We start from the raw sequence: 17,780 nt of genomic DNA, 5'->3' as shown, positions 1-17,780 counted from the left end.
TGAGTGTATGTGTCATTAGTGACAAATAAATAAATAAAAGCACTACAGAGCAATGAAATTAAACGGAAAAGACTTCACCCTTCTTTCATGAAGTTAACTGCCAAAGCGGTGATGGTGATAAATGAGGGAAGAATGATGAGGGAACAAAGATCAATAAAGGGTAATCAATCATTTTCACACAGCTGATGGTGACAGCTCTGCAAACAGTCTAACAATCAGTAATTATTAGCTTTGAAAGGGCACAAACATTAGATTTGTTCATGTACAACAGCATAAATCATCCTCACTGTTTAAGGGGCCTTTTGTAATTGTTTTATTTGTGTTCAGTAAACCAGACAGGAAGATGCTGGTCATGATAATCAGTGTTGCCACAGTTACTTTGAAAAAGTAATCCAATTACTGATTACTCCTTGAAAAAGTAATTACTTTACTGATTACTCAATTGTAAAAGTAACTAAGTTAGATTACTAGTTACTTTTTTAGTTACTTTCCCAGCTGTCGACAACAACCCACGTCAACATGACAATGATACCTGTTTTGCCAAAACTCACTTTATAGTCACCCTTTCTTGACTTCAATGAAAATAAATACTTGTTTTATAAAAAGTAAAATAAAGACCTCTTTCTTGACCTCATATTTAACTGTTGACAGCACTGTAACAGTAAAACTTGCAATTTCAAACCTACGTTGTTTATAAATGTAACTATTAAATTCTAACATTTTTCTAACATTTAAATTCTCTCTAAACATTTTACTTGTCGAAATTATTATTATTTTAAGCAATATTAGTAGTTGTAGTAAAAAACGGCTTCAAAACTGGACCTTTAATCTAGGGCTGTTGTGGGGGGGGGGCACATCCCTCCTCCACGCCCCCATCCCATCTGGATTCGCCCCTGCTTTGGCGTTTGAGCACAAAGAATGGATAACATTTATTTATGCAGAAAACAGGACCAGATTTACAGGTAAGAAAGTTTTATTGCGTTTTCACATCATGTGGTCCTCAGAAAGAGAGTTTAGGTGCATTTGAGTGGAAAATAGTGTTAGTTGTTGACGCGTCACGGAGGATCAGCTGTTTTTAACGAGACGATACGGAGCAGCTCAGCTCAGAATTCTAAATAAAGGAGGAAAAAAGTATAAAAATGTCTTCGTAAAGCTCAGTGCAGGTGTGCTGATCACCGCCCTTTAAGAGGTGAGGACGAGTCGACCAGCTGCAAAAAACCGCGGATGAAAAGCTCACAGCTCGCTTAAAGTGGGACGTTCAGTTGAACCCCGACCTCCTGCCCACGGACCAAGTTTAATGCTGCTATGGACCCACAATGAAAAATAATAGTAACGCAGAGTGACATGGAGAAGTAACTTTAATCTGATTACTGACTTGGAAAGATTAACGCGTTAGATTACTCGTTACTAAAAGAAGTGGTCAGATTAGAGTAACGCATTACTAAGTAACGCGTTACCGGAATCACTGATGATAATTATACCTCATGTAAAGATTAGGTAGCAAGCATGAGGACATTACGTCTCACGTATGATACACAAACTCAGCAGACATACAAACACATGTACGAACGTCAGAGCCTTTTTAAAGCCTGCACCAGAGTAATACAAAGTCTGACTTGGTTTTGAATTCTGGTGGAAAGAGGTTTTAGTAACAAGATAGGTTTGCTTATTCAAAAGTAAGAAATTAAATACCAACCTCTTTTTCCCTGAAGTCAGACAATCCTCTAATTTGAGAGATTATTTGTATTACAGTTGTATTTGGCATGTAGTATTAAGCATCATCAGCACAACAGTGCAAAGTATAGCATCAAACTGTCTGCCCAAGAGGAACCAGTAAAGCCAGAAGAACAAAGGACCTAATACAAAACCCTGTGGCACCCCACATTTTAATGCAGAAGGTGTGTAAGTAGGGTTACTGTACAAGACACACTGCGGTTCGCTTGACAAATGTGTTGTCAACCACGAGAGAACCTGACCAGAAATGCCAACATAATTTTCAAGTCTCTGTAACAATATACAGTGATCAATAGTGTCAAAGCTGCACTGAGGTCCAGCAGCAGCAGCAGTACTGTAATGATGGCTGAATACACAGCTAGCAAAATATCACTAGCCAATTAGGGCAACCGCCAATTGACTGGAGCAGCCAAGAAGCTGGTCTTCCCCTCCAGGTGGTCCTTTCAGGCCATCGGTCACCCTGAACACTGGACTATGGATGCTCAGCTGCAACAGTTCTATCACTGCATTTTCAGACAATTCTCTGTTATGTTCTATGATGTCATTAGTATGTCCAGAGCAAATGGTCACCCCACTTACTCTGGTCTGTTTACCGCTGAAGAACTGTGCATTCAGCGACACCCTGCCTCCAGTTTGCAGCTGGTTTCATCTTATAAAGTGAAATATTCCAACACATCTCCCTCTGAGCTTGTTTCCAATATCTCTGCTGACAGACTGGTCGTACCGGCGTCATCGCTGTGCGTGCAGATCCCAGCAGGACTACGGAGACGTTTTTTTGGGCCAGTGAGCTCCTGCTGTTTCCACACTCCCATCAGCGAGTCAAATCACGAGCTGTTCTACTTCACATGCTTACTAGCTGATGACACGACCGAGATGAATTGCTAATTGCTAGAATGCGTTATGTGCTTGTTTTTGCCCAGTTTCCTTTTAAATTTGATCTGGTGTAAATCTGGTGTAATGGAGCCGCATTAAATTTTCATAGATCATTTGTTTCAGTAAAGACAGACTCAGGAGGTTCTATTCAGGTCAGGGAAGAAAAGCTGAATAAACCTTTCACAGTATGAACGAGAACAGTTACAGTAGTTTACATACAGCCGAAGTAATACAGTACTCTGCTGAAGTAGAACTTGTGAAGAAATACTGGCATTATGGACCATTAACAGATGAACGTTTCAAATGCAGTCTCACGTCACATGTTGCTGGGGTCAATATTACAGCCATTTTTTATAGATACGTTTAAGGAAAAACACCTAATATTGAAGCTTTAACTGGACAAATACAACCACTTTTTAGACCGTCATCCACACAAGTTCCACACTGTAAAAATCAATGACTACATTTTGAATCTTATTTTAAATGGTAAATGGACTGCATTTATATAGCGTTTTTCAATCTGCATCAGACGCTCAAAGCGCTTTACAATAATGCCTCACATTCACCCCGATGTCAGGGTGCTGCCATACAAGGCGCTCACTACACACCGGGACCAATAGGGGATTAAAGGCCTTGCCCAAGGGCCCTGAGTGATTTTCCAGTCAGGCGGGGATTTGAACCGAGGATCTTCTGGACTCAAGCCCAACACCTTAACCACTAGACCATTTTAAACATGCTGCTTTGCATCATTCTGATAACATTACAAAGAATCGTAAAAGACTCTAGAAATTCCTTCTAAAAATGTGAGAGGAGTTGATTTCAGAATGCAGGCACCCACTCATGAAACTGACAGAGTCTAGATTTACAGTAGTGTTCAGAATAATAGTAGTGCTATGTGACTAAAAAGATTAATCCAGGTTTTGAGTATATTTCTTATTGTTACATGGGAAACAAGGTACCAGTAGATTCAATAGATTCTCACAAATCCAACAAGACCAAGCATTCATGATATGCACACTCTTAAGGCTATGAAATTGGGCTATTAGTAAAAAAAAAAAAAAAAAAAAGTAGAAAAGGGTGATATTCTGTCTCACTGGTGTTCTTGACTCTGTTTGTCTTGCTAAAGGTTTTAAGAATGTTTGGAGGAGAAAATACCCAACAAAGGGGGTGTTCACAATAATAGTAGTGTGGCATTCAGTCAGTCAATTTTGTGGAACAAACAGGTGTGAATCAGGTGTCCCCTATTTAAGGATGAAGCCAGCACCTGTTGAACATGCTTTTCTCTTTGAAAGCCTGAGGAAAATGGGACGTTCAAGACATTGTTCAGAAGAACAGCGTAGTTTGATTAAAAAGTTGATTGGAGAGGGGAAAACTTATACGCAGGTGCAAAAAATTACAGGCTGTTCATCTACAATGATCTCCAATGCTTTAAAATGGGGGGAGACACATGGAAGAAAATGGAAAACAATCATCAAAATGGATAGAAGAATAACCAGAATGGCAAAGGGTCACCCATTGATCAGCTCCAGGATGATCAAAGACAGTCTGGAGTTACCTGTAAGTGCTGTGACAGTTAGAAGACGCCTGTGTAAAGCTAATTTATTTGCAAGAAGCCTTCGCAAAGTCCCTCTGTTTAGGTCCAAGGGCCGCAGACAGTTTGTGAGATGACCCCCAAACTCTGAATTCAAGCCACAGTTCACAGTGAAGACAGTGAAGCATGGTGGTGCAAGCATCATGATATGGGCATGTTTCTCCTACTATGGTATTGGGCCTATATATCGCATACCAGGTATCATGGATCAGTTTGGATATGTCAAAATACTTGAAGAGGTCATGTTGCCTTATGCTGAAGAGGACATGCCCTTGAAATGGGCGTTTTAACAAGACAATGACCCCAAGCACAGTAGTAAACCAGCAAAATCTTGGTTCCAAACCAACAAAATTAATGCCTTGCAGATGTGAAGAAATCATGAAAAACTGTGGTTATACAACTAAATACTAGTTTAGTGATTCACAGGATTGCTAAAAAGCAGTTTGAACATAATAGTTTTGAGTTTGTAGCATCAACAGCAGATGCTACTATTACTGTGAACACCCCCTTTTCTACTTTTTTTTTTACTAATAGCCCAATTTCATAGCCTTAAGAGTATGCATATCATGAATGCTTGGTCTTGTTGGATTTGTGAGAATCTATTGAATCTACTGGTACCTTGTTTCCCATGTAACAATAAGAAATATACTCAAAACCTGGATTAATCACATAGCACTACTATTATTCTGAACACTACTGTATTAATCAAGGGCCATAACTCTGGTAAAATGAGCCCAACTCAAGCCATCCAAAAATATGCTGTGAAAAAAAAAGCTGCAACATATATGGTTTTTACCCAAGTAACAAATATGGCCATCGGGTATTGTGAAAGCCGTCCGTCTGTGCTCAGCACAAGTTCAATCCTGTTACTGCCAGAGTCTTCAAATTCACAGGGAACATTCTTGGGACACAAACCTTGGACAAGTTCAAAGATGGCTAACCTGGACCTATTTTATGAGGTCAAAAGGTCACATTCTGTTTCCTATTTTTATGCTCATTTGGACGAGGGGATTTTAGCATTACGTTATATTTTTCATATGAAGAGCCACAAACGTACACTGTAGAAAATATGGTAATTACACGTCATTGTATTGTATCAAGATCAGATTTCACAGGTATCATTTCAGAAATATTGATATAAATGAGTCTGACATTTATTTTTATTGTTTTAAATGTGATGTCATTACAAAATTTAGATGCAACAGCTTTAAGTTTCACAAACTGTACATCACACTTACACTTTTCCACCAGGAGCTGCAATACATTCTACTTTCTGGCACACATTTGCTTTAATAAAAAAAGATCTTCAGTGCTGTTCAGTTTTTATATCTAATAACCAGCCGGTTATTATAAAGGGAAACATTTGACATTAGACACCGTCAGAAAGTGGAAACGTCGCTGAGTTAAATGTTCCCTCAGGCCAGTCATGAGAGGAGGCTGTGTAATCCATTGTATCCATGTGTAAGACTGAAAAACTCTAGTTTTCTACCAGTTGGGCTTAACAGCATCATAAGATTCAGAGCAGTCACCCCCCGAAATCATATAAATTAATGTAGGTCTACAGAGGGAAATGGTATCTCTAAATGATTGGTCTTGGTGCTGGTCTGACTATTACATAAAGTAGACAGGAGGTGAACTAAGCAGGCAGACACACACAGAGGTGACCTCATGTGCTGGAGAGTGGTTTCATTGCCTTCGAGCAGCCACTGAACTGCATTTGGCTGGATGCAGTCGGCTGCAGAAGCTCAATTGTTTTCCACTTGTAAAAATTTCCTGGACTCACATTCCCAAAGATGCAGAGAACAAAAATGTGCAAAGAAATGTCTTCATTAGACCTGGATTTATGTCAAGATATCAGTGATTCATTCCTGACAAATGTGATGCCCGCAAACATATCATCTTAAAAATCAGCTTCCATCACACTGATCTGAAATCATGAGGTTGAACAAATCCGTCATCTTCCGTAACAGAGCAACTCCACAGTTCAACCAGATCTTACACAAAGGCCGGAGCCGGGGAGCTCAGATATCTCAGAGGGATCCTGGCTAGACAACACGGCCTCCAAGAAGATTTTTTTGTCTTCAGTGGATGAAGAAGAAGAAAAAAAAAGCTGGAGAATATAGAGAATAAAAAGTCAAAGATAAAATGCTGAAGCCTGTGGCAGAAACAATCAGCAGACTTTTCCAGGAAATATGAGGAAGATGTGAGGCAGCAAAATGCCACCTGAGACCGTGCTGAATGTCAAAAATAACAACATTTTACTTTGTAAAAGAGCAGAACAAAATGATCCAGAAGCAGTGGCAATGCTGCAGTGGGGGGTTACCATCACGCTCACCCTGCCCCCGACTCGCAGTGCTGAGTGGAAACTGGAATGCATCTACTGCCACTGGTGTGACATCATTCCCAGTCGTGACTTTAAACTTCCGAGGTAAAGTGAACAGAGCAGGCATAACAGGACACCATGTCTCCAAACGTGAAGTAAGGAACCAGGCTGAGCGTTCATGATGATGCTCATCAAGAGCAGGATGATCTACACCCACACAGTTTGAAAGGTTTTTCCTGGTCTTTGGAATGCAGCATTTGATCTGTTCTTTTATGCATCAAGTAGAAGGAATGGCAGTTGGAGCTCTTTGTCTGGGAAAAGCCAGACATGTGAGGATTCTCGTCTGACCATGTTCATAGTCAAGTATTTTTTCTCTTGCAATGTGATCCATTGATTTATTAGCTATACCAGCTTATTCCCATTCAGGGTAATTGGTGGTTGGAGTCTATCCCAGTGGAGACTGGGTGAGAGGCCGGGGTCACCCTGGACATGCTGCCAATCTTGGGCCGACACACAGAGAAACTCATTCTCTCGATCTCACGCACACCTACAGTGAATTTAAAGTTTACAACACACCCTGAACACGAAGTGGGAAGAAGCCGGAGCAGCCCGTGAGAACCCACATACACACGGGCAGAACATGCAAACTCCACACGGAAAGGACCAGATCAGAACAGAACCTGGGACCTTCTCACTGTGAGGAAACACTGCTCACCACTAAGCTACTAAATCTTTAGATTTCAACACAATTTGCCAGATATTTTCAGATTCATGCTCACTGGAATGTGTATTTACAAAGGTTATTTTTTTTTCTTTCTGATAGAAAAATAGCAGCTCGACAGAAAGCCAAAAAAAAAAAAAAAATCTCTCGAATGCCTCGGTGTAGATGTTTCCTGAAATAGGAAGCACTGAACCTCAACTTGTACCTCTGACATACTAAGAATAAAAGTACCACAGCCTTCACTTCCTGAGTACATCACCAGCACAGACAGTATCTAACACACACACACACACACAAATCCAGATCTTAAAACCACAGTGCTGTGACCATGAAATCATACAGTCACGTTACAGCTCATATTTGTCTGATTGGGGACATTTAAAGCGGTGAAGCAGCTGTGTGTGTGTGTGTGTGTGTGTGTGAGAGACACAGGATAGAAACCACTGGAAAGACGGAAATCACTGAACGAGACAGCCAGCAGACCAGAAAAAAAGATTAAAAAGAGAGTCAGTGGCTGGTCTGTCAGACTCTGACACCATTCATCATGTCTCTTCATGTCATGCCCCTGCAAAAACTACATTATTCAAATATATACATATGATTCAAGTGCCTAAACGTGGTACATGCAGGACAGAGACAAGGTTTTGACCTACTTTTAGAGATATCACATGGGTCAGTGATTCCACACAAACCTTTCCAAGATTGTGGCTAAAGTGAGCACGTTTATCCAATGTAGAAAGAAAAAAAAAAACCCACCTGGAAGCACTGATGAGCTACGACAGACAAGATTTTGACTTTGATCTACTTTTAAATAGGTCATAGTACTTTCATTTGGGTACTTTGTATATTACTGTATTGTAGTTTTATTATTGGTGGCTATTTTTTAATTATTGGCATTTATTCTGATGAGTGCGTTGATTTCTGGGAAAGCAAACATTTGATTTTTGAGTTTACTAGTCGCACGACTTCTCAAACTAGTAAAAAAAAAGACAATAATAATCTGCAACATATTGGTAAAGAACAGTGGGGCAAAAAAGTAGTTAGTCAGTCCCTGATTATGCAAGTTCTCCTACTTAGAAAGATGAGAGAGATCTGTAATTTTCATCATAGGTACACTTCAACTATGAGAGACAAAATGAGGAAAAAAAAAAAAAAAAAAATCCAGGAAATCACATTGTAGGATTTTTAAAGAATTCATTTGTAAATTATGGTGGAAAATAAGTATTTGGTCAATAACAAAAGTTCAACTCAATACTTTGTAAAGTTTCCTGTAAGTCTTCACCAGGTTTGCACACACTGTAGCTGGTATTTTGGTCCATTCCTCCATGAAGATCTCCTCTACAGCAGAGATGTTTTGGGGTGGTCGCTGGGCAACACGGACTTTCAACTCCCTCAACACATTTTCTATGGGGTTGAGGTCTGGAGACTGGCTCGGCCACTCCAGGACCTTGAAATGCTTTTTAATGGAGCCACTCCATTGCCTGAGCGGTGTGTTTGGGATCATTGTCATGCTGGAAGACCCAGCCACGTTACATCTTCAATGCTCTCACTGATGGAAGGAGGTTTTGGCTTAAAATCTCATGATACAGGTTCATTCTTCTCTTAACACGGATCAGTCGTCCTGTCCCCTTTGCAGAAAAACAGCCCCAAAGCATGATGTTTCCACCCCCATGCGTCACAGTAGATATGGTGTTTTTGGAATGCAACTCAGCATTCTTCTTCCTCCAAACACAACGAGTTGAGTTTTTACTAAAAGGTTCTATTTTGGTTTCATCTGACCACATGATATTCTCCCAATCCTCTTCTGGATCATCCATATGCTCTCTGGCAAACTTCAGACGGGCCTGGACATGTACTGTCTTAAGCAGGGGGACACGCCTGGTACTGCAGGATTTGAGTCCCTCTCTGCGTAGTGTGTAGCCTTTGTTGCTTTGGTCCCAGCTCTCTGCAGGTCATTCACCAGGTCCCTCCATGTAGTTCTGGGATTTTTGTTCACTGTTCTCATGATTATTTTGACCCCATGGGATGACATCTTACATGGAGCCCCAGATCGAGGGAGATTATCAATGGTCTTGTATGTCTTCCATTTTCTTACAATTACTCCCACAGTTGATTTATTCACACCAACCTGCTTGATTATTGTAGATTCACTCTTCCTAGCCTGGTGCACATCTACAATTTTCTTCCTGGTGTCCTTCGACAGCTCTTTGGTCTTGGCCATGGTTGAGTTTGGAGTCTGACTGTTTGAGGCTGTGGGCAGGTGTCTTTATACAGATAAGAGTTCCAACAGGTGCCATTAATACAGGTAACAGGTGGAGGACAGAAGAGCTTCTTAAAGAAGAAGTTACAGGTCTGTGAGAGCAAGAAATCTTGCTTGTTTGTTATTGACCAAATACTTATTTTCCACCATGGTTTACAAATAAATTCTTTAAAAATGCTTCAATATGATTTCCTGGATTTTTTTTTTTTATTTTGTCTCTCATAGTTGAAGTGTACCTATGATGAAAATTACAGACCTCTCTCATCTTTCTAAGTAGGAGAACACAATCAGGGACTGATGAAATACTTTTTTTACCCCACTGTACATTCTGCTTAATAGCGTTAGTACAGTGACAGTTTGACATGTCGAGTCAAACCTGTGCGTCTCTGCACCCACATCACAAGACAGAGAGACACAGAGAAGAAGGCAGAGGGTGGAGTCATGATAAGAAAACGTGACGCTGTGGGCCCTACTTGGCTTGGCATTGATGACAACCTTCTCCCCAGAATGGGGGGCCGGGTATCTGCTGGTGTCCGCCATGTCCTCATTGGATCCAAACTCCAGCACCTCCACGAAGCTTAAAGGTACACTCCACTTCAGGAGAAACTTCTGGTCATGTGAGGCACCACCACTCCCACTCCCACTGCCATCCTGACTCCTGGGTCAACCACAGAGACACAGAGAGAGATGTTGTTGTAGCACTGCTCTTTGGAAGCATCACAGTTTAACCGTTTACACATCAACCGAGTGAAACGTGAGATTGATGTGAATCGTGACTGAAATGCAAAATGTTTGCCAGAGACGACGAGTGTTGACATGGACACGCTGAATTACAGGCCAGAGGCTGGAAACGAGGCTCTCGGTTCCGTTTAAAGCCATGGCCCTGGTGAACGTAGAGTAGATCCAGTATGGTCAAAAGGACACCAAGTTACACAAAGTGCTTCTGAAATCTACAACTTCTGTTGGGAGAGACGGTTAGCGGTGAGAAGTCATATTCACCAAATATTCACTTCTAATACAGAAACTAGACAAAAAGAAACTACAGGCAACAGCATTTCTTTACTGTGCTCCGAGCTCAAGGCGAGTCCACTTCAGTACAAACATTTAAACCCCATCTGAAATCCTACCAAAGATCTGCTGTTTATAATTAGAGTATACCATTAATTTAAAGGACTTTGGTGTTCATGCATACGGCTAAATTATTGTAATTTTATAATCTTTTTTAATTTAAATTGTGTAGCACTTTGTAATTTTTGTCTTGAAAATCTAAAAAATATTATTATTGTTTTATAGTTTCAAAAAATTAAATAACACATAACATTAGAAGTTCAAAAAGAAAAACCAGCTCTTCCAAGAGTACTTGGACCATCTCTAACAAACTTAACGGGCCTAACGGGCCCTCACCATGCACTTACCTTCTCTCTCTCTCCCTCTTCCTTGTTTACATTCTTGCACCATCACGTTGTTAATTGTGTATCGATATGCTGAAGTTCCCCTTCAAAATGTAGCTTGATTTTCACTTGAAAGTCGTTTTGGGTGAAAGAGTCTGCTAAATGAATTAAATAATAATAATGTTCTGCTCATATTGTCTCTCCAGGAGCAGACAGGATGGTGGAGGTTACGTATGTCACCTGTCATGTGACTGATCGAGAGAGTACAAAACACCTGCATATTAAGACAACGCTACCAAAAGTGGACAACACCTGCATCAACTCTACAACAGGAAGTTGCACCAGAAAACAAAAAAACATCTTGCAACTTGATAAAATGTTTGAAAACACAGAACACAAACTAATATAACCAACAGAACATACAGGTCATATTTAACGTGATAACTTGTTTGCTGTAGATTCACACAACGCAGACGAAAATAACAGATGTCCATAATGTGATGGAAGCACAAGCAACACAAGAAGAGGTTTCTGTCCAGAGGACGGAGTATTCAGTGTGTCACAGTGCTGATCGACATTGATTTACTTGATAATTTTACTCTTAAGATACACTTTCATTTTATTATTTCCCTGCGTGCTGGCTAGGTGGTGACAGCAGGGTATTGTTGTCTGTGGACAAGATAACTCCAAAACCGTTGGATGGATTTCCTTCAAACCTGGTAGGAATATGCCATGGATGAATATCTAGAGGTGAGTAGATTTTAGAGCAGTCAGAGGTCAAGACCATGGAAAACATGTTCTGAAATACACTTTTTGGACAGTATATCTCAGCAACCAAGACACCTAGAGGGATGATCTAAAGCTGATTTCTGTCAGCAAAATATCTGTAAAGGACTTCATAATGACGTTACATGTGGTGTGATGAGTGTGCAAGACATGTATCAGCCCTGTGATGCATTTCATTTTATCTGTGATGGATTTCGTATCTTTGTAGTATTAGTACTTCTATTGTGTTGTGGAGCTTTGCAACACATCTGCATTGTTGCATGTATTGTGGTCTCTCTTGGCCACTGTACCTTTCTTACTGTATGACATTAAAACGAGCTGTTTGAGGATGTTGCTATAGTTGTGACGATCCTCTTCTGATGGTTAGTGAAGGTTAAACTGTTCTCCTGCAGGAGTCATGATCTCAGAGTGCCCATCTAGTCGAAAATACTGCACTAAGCAAACAGGACTAATGTTATGTTTCACATGTTTAGGGGCAGCTGAGTACTATGAGTTTCAACTAAATTTTATTAAAAAAAGTGACACTTTTCTCGAAAGAAACCCACACAAAGAGCAGTTTGGCATAGATTTGATACATTACTAATCTATATTGAATTTCCAGCTTTGGGCTGTACGATCCAACATCAGGTTTTACTTTGCTCTGAAGGACTTTAGTTCTTACACACAAGTGATTTTATCACCGTGGAGCTCCCGAGAGGAAAAGACAATGAGGCGCCATGCAGCCAAATCTAAGCAGGTCCGGTTTGTGGGGACTCTTACCGGATGTTGGGGGTGGCACACATGAGCACATCGTTGAGCAGGAAGAGGCGTCGCTCCTTGGTTTTGATGATTTCACCACGCTCGTTGTAAACTGTCTCCACCATATCGTCTGAGCGGATCAGGTAGCGGCTGCCGTTACTCAGAAGCTAAAGGGTGAAGACGACAAGCGGAGGCGGGACTTTAGACTAGTGGGAAACTGCTGTCATGCCCAAACAACTCCAGGATTCTTTTACAGAATGTGCACGCTAACTGTGCCTGGTTTACAGTAAATATGAAATATACGGAGGAGTACACGGAACAACTCCGAGCACATCCTCTTTCCCATGTAGGACACACACACACACACACAAATGGGCGGATGCAGATAACTAATTATACCTTGAGGGAGAATGTTGGTGTTTTGTGCACATGTTCCAAAAATGTGCTCTTCAGCACAAATAAGTACCGAATGGTGCAAAGAGAAATGCCAGAGCATTTACATTTGTTCAAAAAACAAAATACAAAACAAAAAAACCCTCCACCCAGAACATGAAGAAGACACTGGATGTCCTCAGAATGTCACCATACACACGAAAGAACACAGACCTTGTTGAGGTAGCGTTCGTTCATGGCTTTTGCGATATGACGAATCTCACAGCGTTGGTCCGCCTCCCTCTTCTTTTCGTTGAGTTTGTCAGCCAGTGTCTCCAGTTCGGTCAGAGCCATCTGTAAGGGCAGACGGTCTGCGTGGCCTACCGGCGTGTTCTTCAACATGTCCTGGAAGGGAAGCACAGACGGCCAATGACAATCCACCGTAATTCCACGTACGGTGGATTTTTACACATGAACTTTATGTGATCTGCTCAGAAAGATGCTGTGACTTTGACCCCGACTTCTATCTCCTGCACAGAGTGCAATATTTTACTTTCTAGTTCAAAATGCTCCTAGTAACTAGAAGGGCACTCAGTAGAGCGCATACCTCCGCCACGCCACATATCAATATCGAAGGATGTGGATTCAAAAAAGGGCAAACAAATACATTAAACTATATTCCAGAGTTTAATCCAGATCATCACCAAATTTTAAGTGAACGATCCTGGACATATTTCCCATCATTCCACCAAATTTGGTTCAAATACGTTCAAAACTTTTTGAGTTATCCTGTTAACAGGCAAACAGACAGACAAATGCCAGTGAAAACATAACCTCTTTGGCAGAGGTAACAAGTTAAAACAAGGACGTTTCCCGTCATTAATGAGCCCAGCAGAGGTGCCAGTCTTCACCCAGGTGAGGCATAGTTAGAAAATATTCATTGAAAAATTCCGATGGCCCACAATCGCCCCTCCCCTCTCCAAAAAACAAAACAAAACAAACAACAACAACAAAAAAAAACTAACTACAAAAACGGGATGAAACAGCTTCTTCCAGCCTGCCTCCTAACAGGATGGCTTATAAAGTGCAGACCTGGCAACTCACCCAAAAAATGAAAGAGGAGCTGCGCCCTCAGCCAGAAACGCAACAAACGCTGCTTCCAGGTTTTACCCTGATGGAGCAAAATCAAACAAGTCTCGAGCTGTACTCACTAGGACGACTCCGTTTAAAGACTGAAGCTGTTAAGACTATGAACACCCAGAAGTTACCATGTGCTAGCGACGATTTGGCAAATCAGGATTAAATTTTTGAACAGCTTGAAAATTTCACACTGATTTCAAAACTGGTGCCGATAATGGCTGTAAATACTACATATACCAAGTTTGTTCAAGACTGACGATGGATCAAGAAGTTACTATGATGCTTCAAAATGTGCCCTGATTTACTATTCGGGATGAAACGGGACGGAACGGCGCTCTGTGGAAAACCCCCATAAGGAGGAGCTGATCAAATTATGGGCTTTTCCTAAGATCGATTACTTTGGTGATTATTGGCTGGTTTGGCACCACTCATCAGCGCCTCGGCACACTGTTGGACAGATCAGAACAGGTCAGAAAGGTTGGTTAAAATGCTTCAGGTGCTCGACTCCTGTGCGTCCCTTGCTGACCCCCACACCAACCTCCCCGGCGCCCCCTGCTGACTCTGATAAAGAAAATCTGATGGGGATGACTGCTTTCATTCTGTTAAAAATTAACGGGTTTTTTTTGTTCTATTAATAAACTCTGGATTGCATTGTTTGTCTAAAAATAAATAGTAATAGTAAATATAATAATAAAATGATAATCTATGTATCATGAAGCAGGTTGGTCCATGTTCAAAGTGAAGCTGCAGCTCTGCAAACGCAAATGGGTTTGTGGCCACAGTGTGGTTCAATCTGATCCTCATATCTTGATAATTGCTTTGCACAGACACACACACAGACACACACACACCTCAGGCATCTACATTTGTTTGTGCAATTAAAATACTCATGACTTTAGACTGATCTACAGTATTATGCATGATTTCTTCACTACTCCTGCACTTTTGTAGTTGTAATCATAAATCCATGTTTGATATTAAAGGAACCATTTTGTGTTCTCTGAGAAACAGAAGCCACACAGCAGAATCTATGAGTATAAGAGCACAAATGGAAACAGGATTAAGAGAATCTGAGGAAACCACTCCCCTCAGGAAGACCACCTTCAAAAAAATAAAGACGACCAGCTTTGAACTGTGTGTCTGACACTCCCTCTGCTGGTGGATGTGTGTATTATTATTAGAGCGTGTACCTGCAGGAGGAGAATGAACTGTGGGAACCTCTGGATGGGTTTCATCATCAGGCCGTACAGAGTCACTCTGTCGCTGCTGGACTCCTGACGATGCTGGAGAATCAAAGAGGACCAATGAGAGGAGATTTTAAGAGCGAGAAGCAAGACAAAAAAAAAAAAGTCACTGCAGAACAGACGTATTTAATCTGAAAAATTGGCATTTTTTGTGTGGCAGGTGAAAAACTTCAATAAAAGCTAAAGAAATGTTCACTCGCAGGGGAAAAATAAAATAAAAATATTTTCTTGTCCATGATGTCTTTTCTACACTGACCTTGAGGAATTCCAAGAAGGCAGGTTTGGAGGCGCAGGTCTTCCTGACCACTGCCATCGCTGTGCTGAAGTTGTTTACATACTCGCTGTAGGCATCCAGAACCATGGACTTCGAAAACTGTAACACACACACACATACACATATACACATATACACATATATATATATACATATACACATATATACATATACACATATACACATATATACATATATACACATATATACATATATACACATATATACATATATACACATATATACATATATACATATACACATATATATATATATATATATATATAACTATTCACAGGAAGTGCGACCTCACACTCAGCAGGGATCCAAAAGCAGATCCTAATTTCTGAGCCACATCACACAGGAGCTGTGACACTGAGAATCATTAGACTGAAAATGTGAACCAACTCATCTCTGATAAGAAATGTGCAACATATGGAACAGTCAGATTTCCCAGGTAGCAAAAGCAAACAGATTTCCTTTCAACATCATTGTGCACCAGTAACTTATTTTCACTATATTTCCATTCTAGACATGAAAACCAATTTATTGTGGAAATCTGTGCCATTTGTGAAAGATGAAGACTTTATTTTGAAAATCCTTGTATTTACTTGTGAAAAGGCATTATTACACCTGATCCAGATTACATTGGTTATCTATTTATGTATTCATTTATGTGAGCCTGAAGGTGTGTTCATGCTGCTCGTTGTTCTTTAATATTGTCCAGCGTGTGTTTGACTGAAACAAACTGATAAATAATTACTTACCTGGTAAATCTGAAGTTGTGTGTAAGCTGCAAATTAATTGCTCTCTTTGAAACCATTAAAGCTGTTCGAATCTGATCAGGTTTGGGAGCATGTATTGGTGCCAGTGCGTCCACCACACCACAGAACTGCCCCGGGTCTTGGATGGTAACCACACAGGCTGGCAACCAGCCAATCCCCACTTCACAAAAGCTACCATCCATCTGCTCAGGCACCTGCATGACGCAGCATGCACTGAGAAACGCGCCACATGGAATCTGAATAAAAAAAAAAAAATTTAAAAAAAAACCACGTGGACAGTCTGCACTAACTCACTGAGACATGGGCAAATGTTGATAAGTTTAGCACTGATAAGTGATGCTTTTCTGCAGAAGGCTTTTACAAAGTGTAGTTTTGTGATTGTGACCCTATAATCAATAGGCTTCTTGGGTGTCACACATACCACGTTTGATGACAATCGAGCCGGTACAATGGAACTCATCTCGCTCACACATGAAATGTTGCAGGACTGACTGAATGCCTGCACACAGAGATGTCTGCACCAAAAAAGTGATTCTCGAAGAAGAATAGATCTTCCTCAAATAGCACGTATAAAGCCTTCTGACTCATCCAGGAAGGACGGGTAGTCGACCGAGCACTAGTAGGAACATGATGGAGACTCCATTTGTATTTGTGTTGCACTGTTCACACCAACAATAGTTTTTCCCTGTCAGTGATGATAATTTACTGAGCGAGGGACATTTGTAGACCTATTCCTCTTTTTATGTAGCTGAGAAAATGTGTCCTTTCACCATTTTGGCACAAATGTTTTCCAGAGATTTCAGAAGTAAAGTTCCTGCTCACCGAAGCTACAAAGACGTCACCGATCATCTCCAGGCTGTCCCACTCAGCTACACGGCTCGCAAGGGCGATCTGGAACAGGAAGTGGCACTGCAGAATCTCCCGCACGCGGTAGAAGGTCATCTTTAACTTCCTGTCGCTCAGCAGCCGCGGCTCAATCAGGGACAGCGGCTTCTCATATTGCTGATAAAGCAAAAAAAAAAAAAAAGTGACCTCTGATTAAAGCCTTAAAATGGATCAGAGAGTCAGTGCAGCAATGACTACGTACATACCTCTAATATTCTCTTAAGTGCATCAAGGTAGTTCTTCTCACTCTCCAGTATGGAGTCCAAAATGCACCTTCTCACCAGCTGCAGGAAAAAAAAAACAAAAAAAAAAACCAACCAATCTGCCCTCGTGGGTTTTCTCATAATGACAGATACTCAACAACGAACGAACAAACTTTATGTTCAATACCTGCTGCTGTGAAAGACCCTCTGGAGCGCGACCCAGCACCGGCTCCACGTTAAAACAGTCCACCTCAATGAAAAGGTTAGACTCCTCGTCAAAACAGGAGGACTTCCTCTCTGAAGGACAAAGAAACCAGTGAAGACGCATCAAATTTCCACTTCAAAACACAGCAGCAGCAGAAAAACGTCAACCAGATATGGATTAATACGGATCAATCCAAATCGTTTCAGAGCGTTTGGCAGGCGGAATCTGGATTACAGTACAGATCTGGATTCTACA

General features: G+C 40.9%; 1 protein-coding gene across 3 annotated transcripts in view; it reads right to left on the bottom strand.

The window, feature by feature from the left end:
- The window catches only part of arhgef10 (Rho guanine nucleotide exchange factor (GEF) 10), a 92,834-nt gene that overhangs the window by 35,380 nt on the left and 39,674 nt on the right, over window positions 1-17,780 (bottom strand). For all 3 annotated transcript variants that reach the window (XM_034195427.1, XM_034195429.1, XM_034195430.1), the window contains 8 exons: window positions 17,508-17,617; window positions 17,324-17,401; window positions 17,055-17,234; window positions 15,430-15,546; window positions 15,120-15,212; window positions 13,024-13,194; window positions 12,439-12,584; window positions 9,976-10,160 (listed from right to left, as the gene is read on the bottom strand). In XM_034195427.1, coding sequence (XP_034051318.1) covers window positions 9,976-10,160; window positions 12,439-12,584; window positions 13,024-13,194; window positions 15,120-15,212; window positions 15,430-15,546; window positions 17,055-17,234; window positions 17,324-17,401; window positions 17,508-17,617 — 1,080 coding nt within the window. The remainder of the gene's footprint in view (window positions 1-9,975; window positions 10,161-12,438; window positions 12,585-13,023; window positions 13,195-15,119; window positions 15,213-15,429; window positions 15,547-17,054; window positions 17,235-17,323; window positions 17,402-17,507; window positions 17,618-17,780) is intronic.

Source organism: Thalassophryne amazonica, chromosome 19, assembly GCF_902500255.1.
Source record: "Thalassophryne amazonica chromosome 19, fThaAma1.1, whole genome shotgun sequence".
NCBI classification, from domain to species: domain Eukaryota; kingdom Metazoa; phylum Chordata; class Actinopteri; order Batrachoidiformes; family Batrachoididae; genus Thalassophryne; species Thalassophryne amazonica.
The sequence above is the reverse complement of the archived record's forward strand: the minus strand, read 5'-3'. Positions and strand labels throughout refer to the sequence as shown.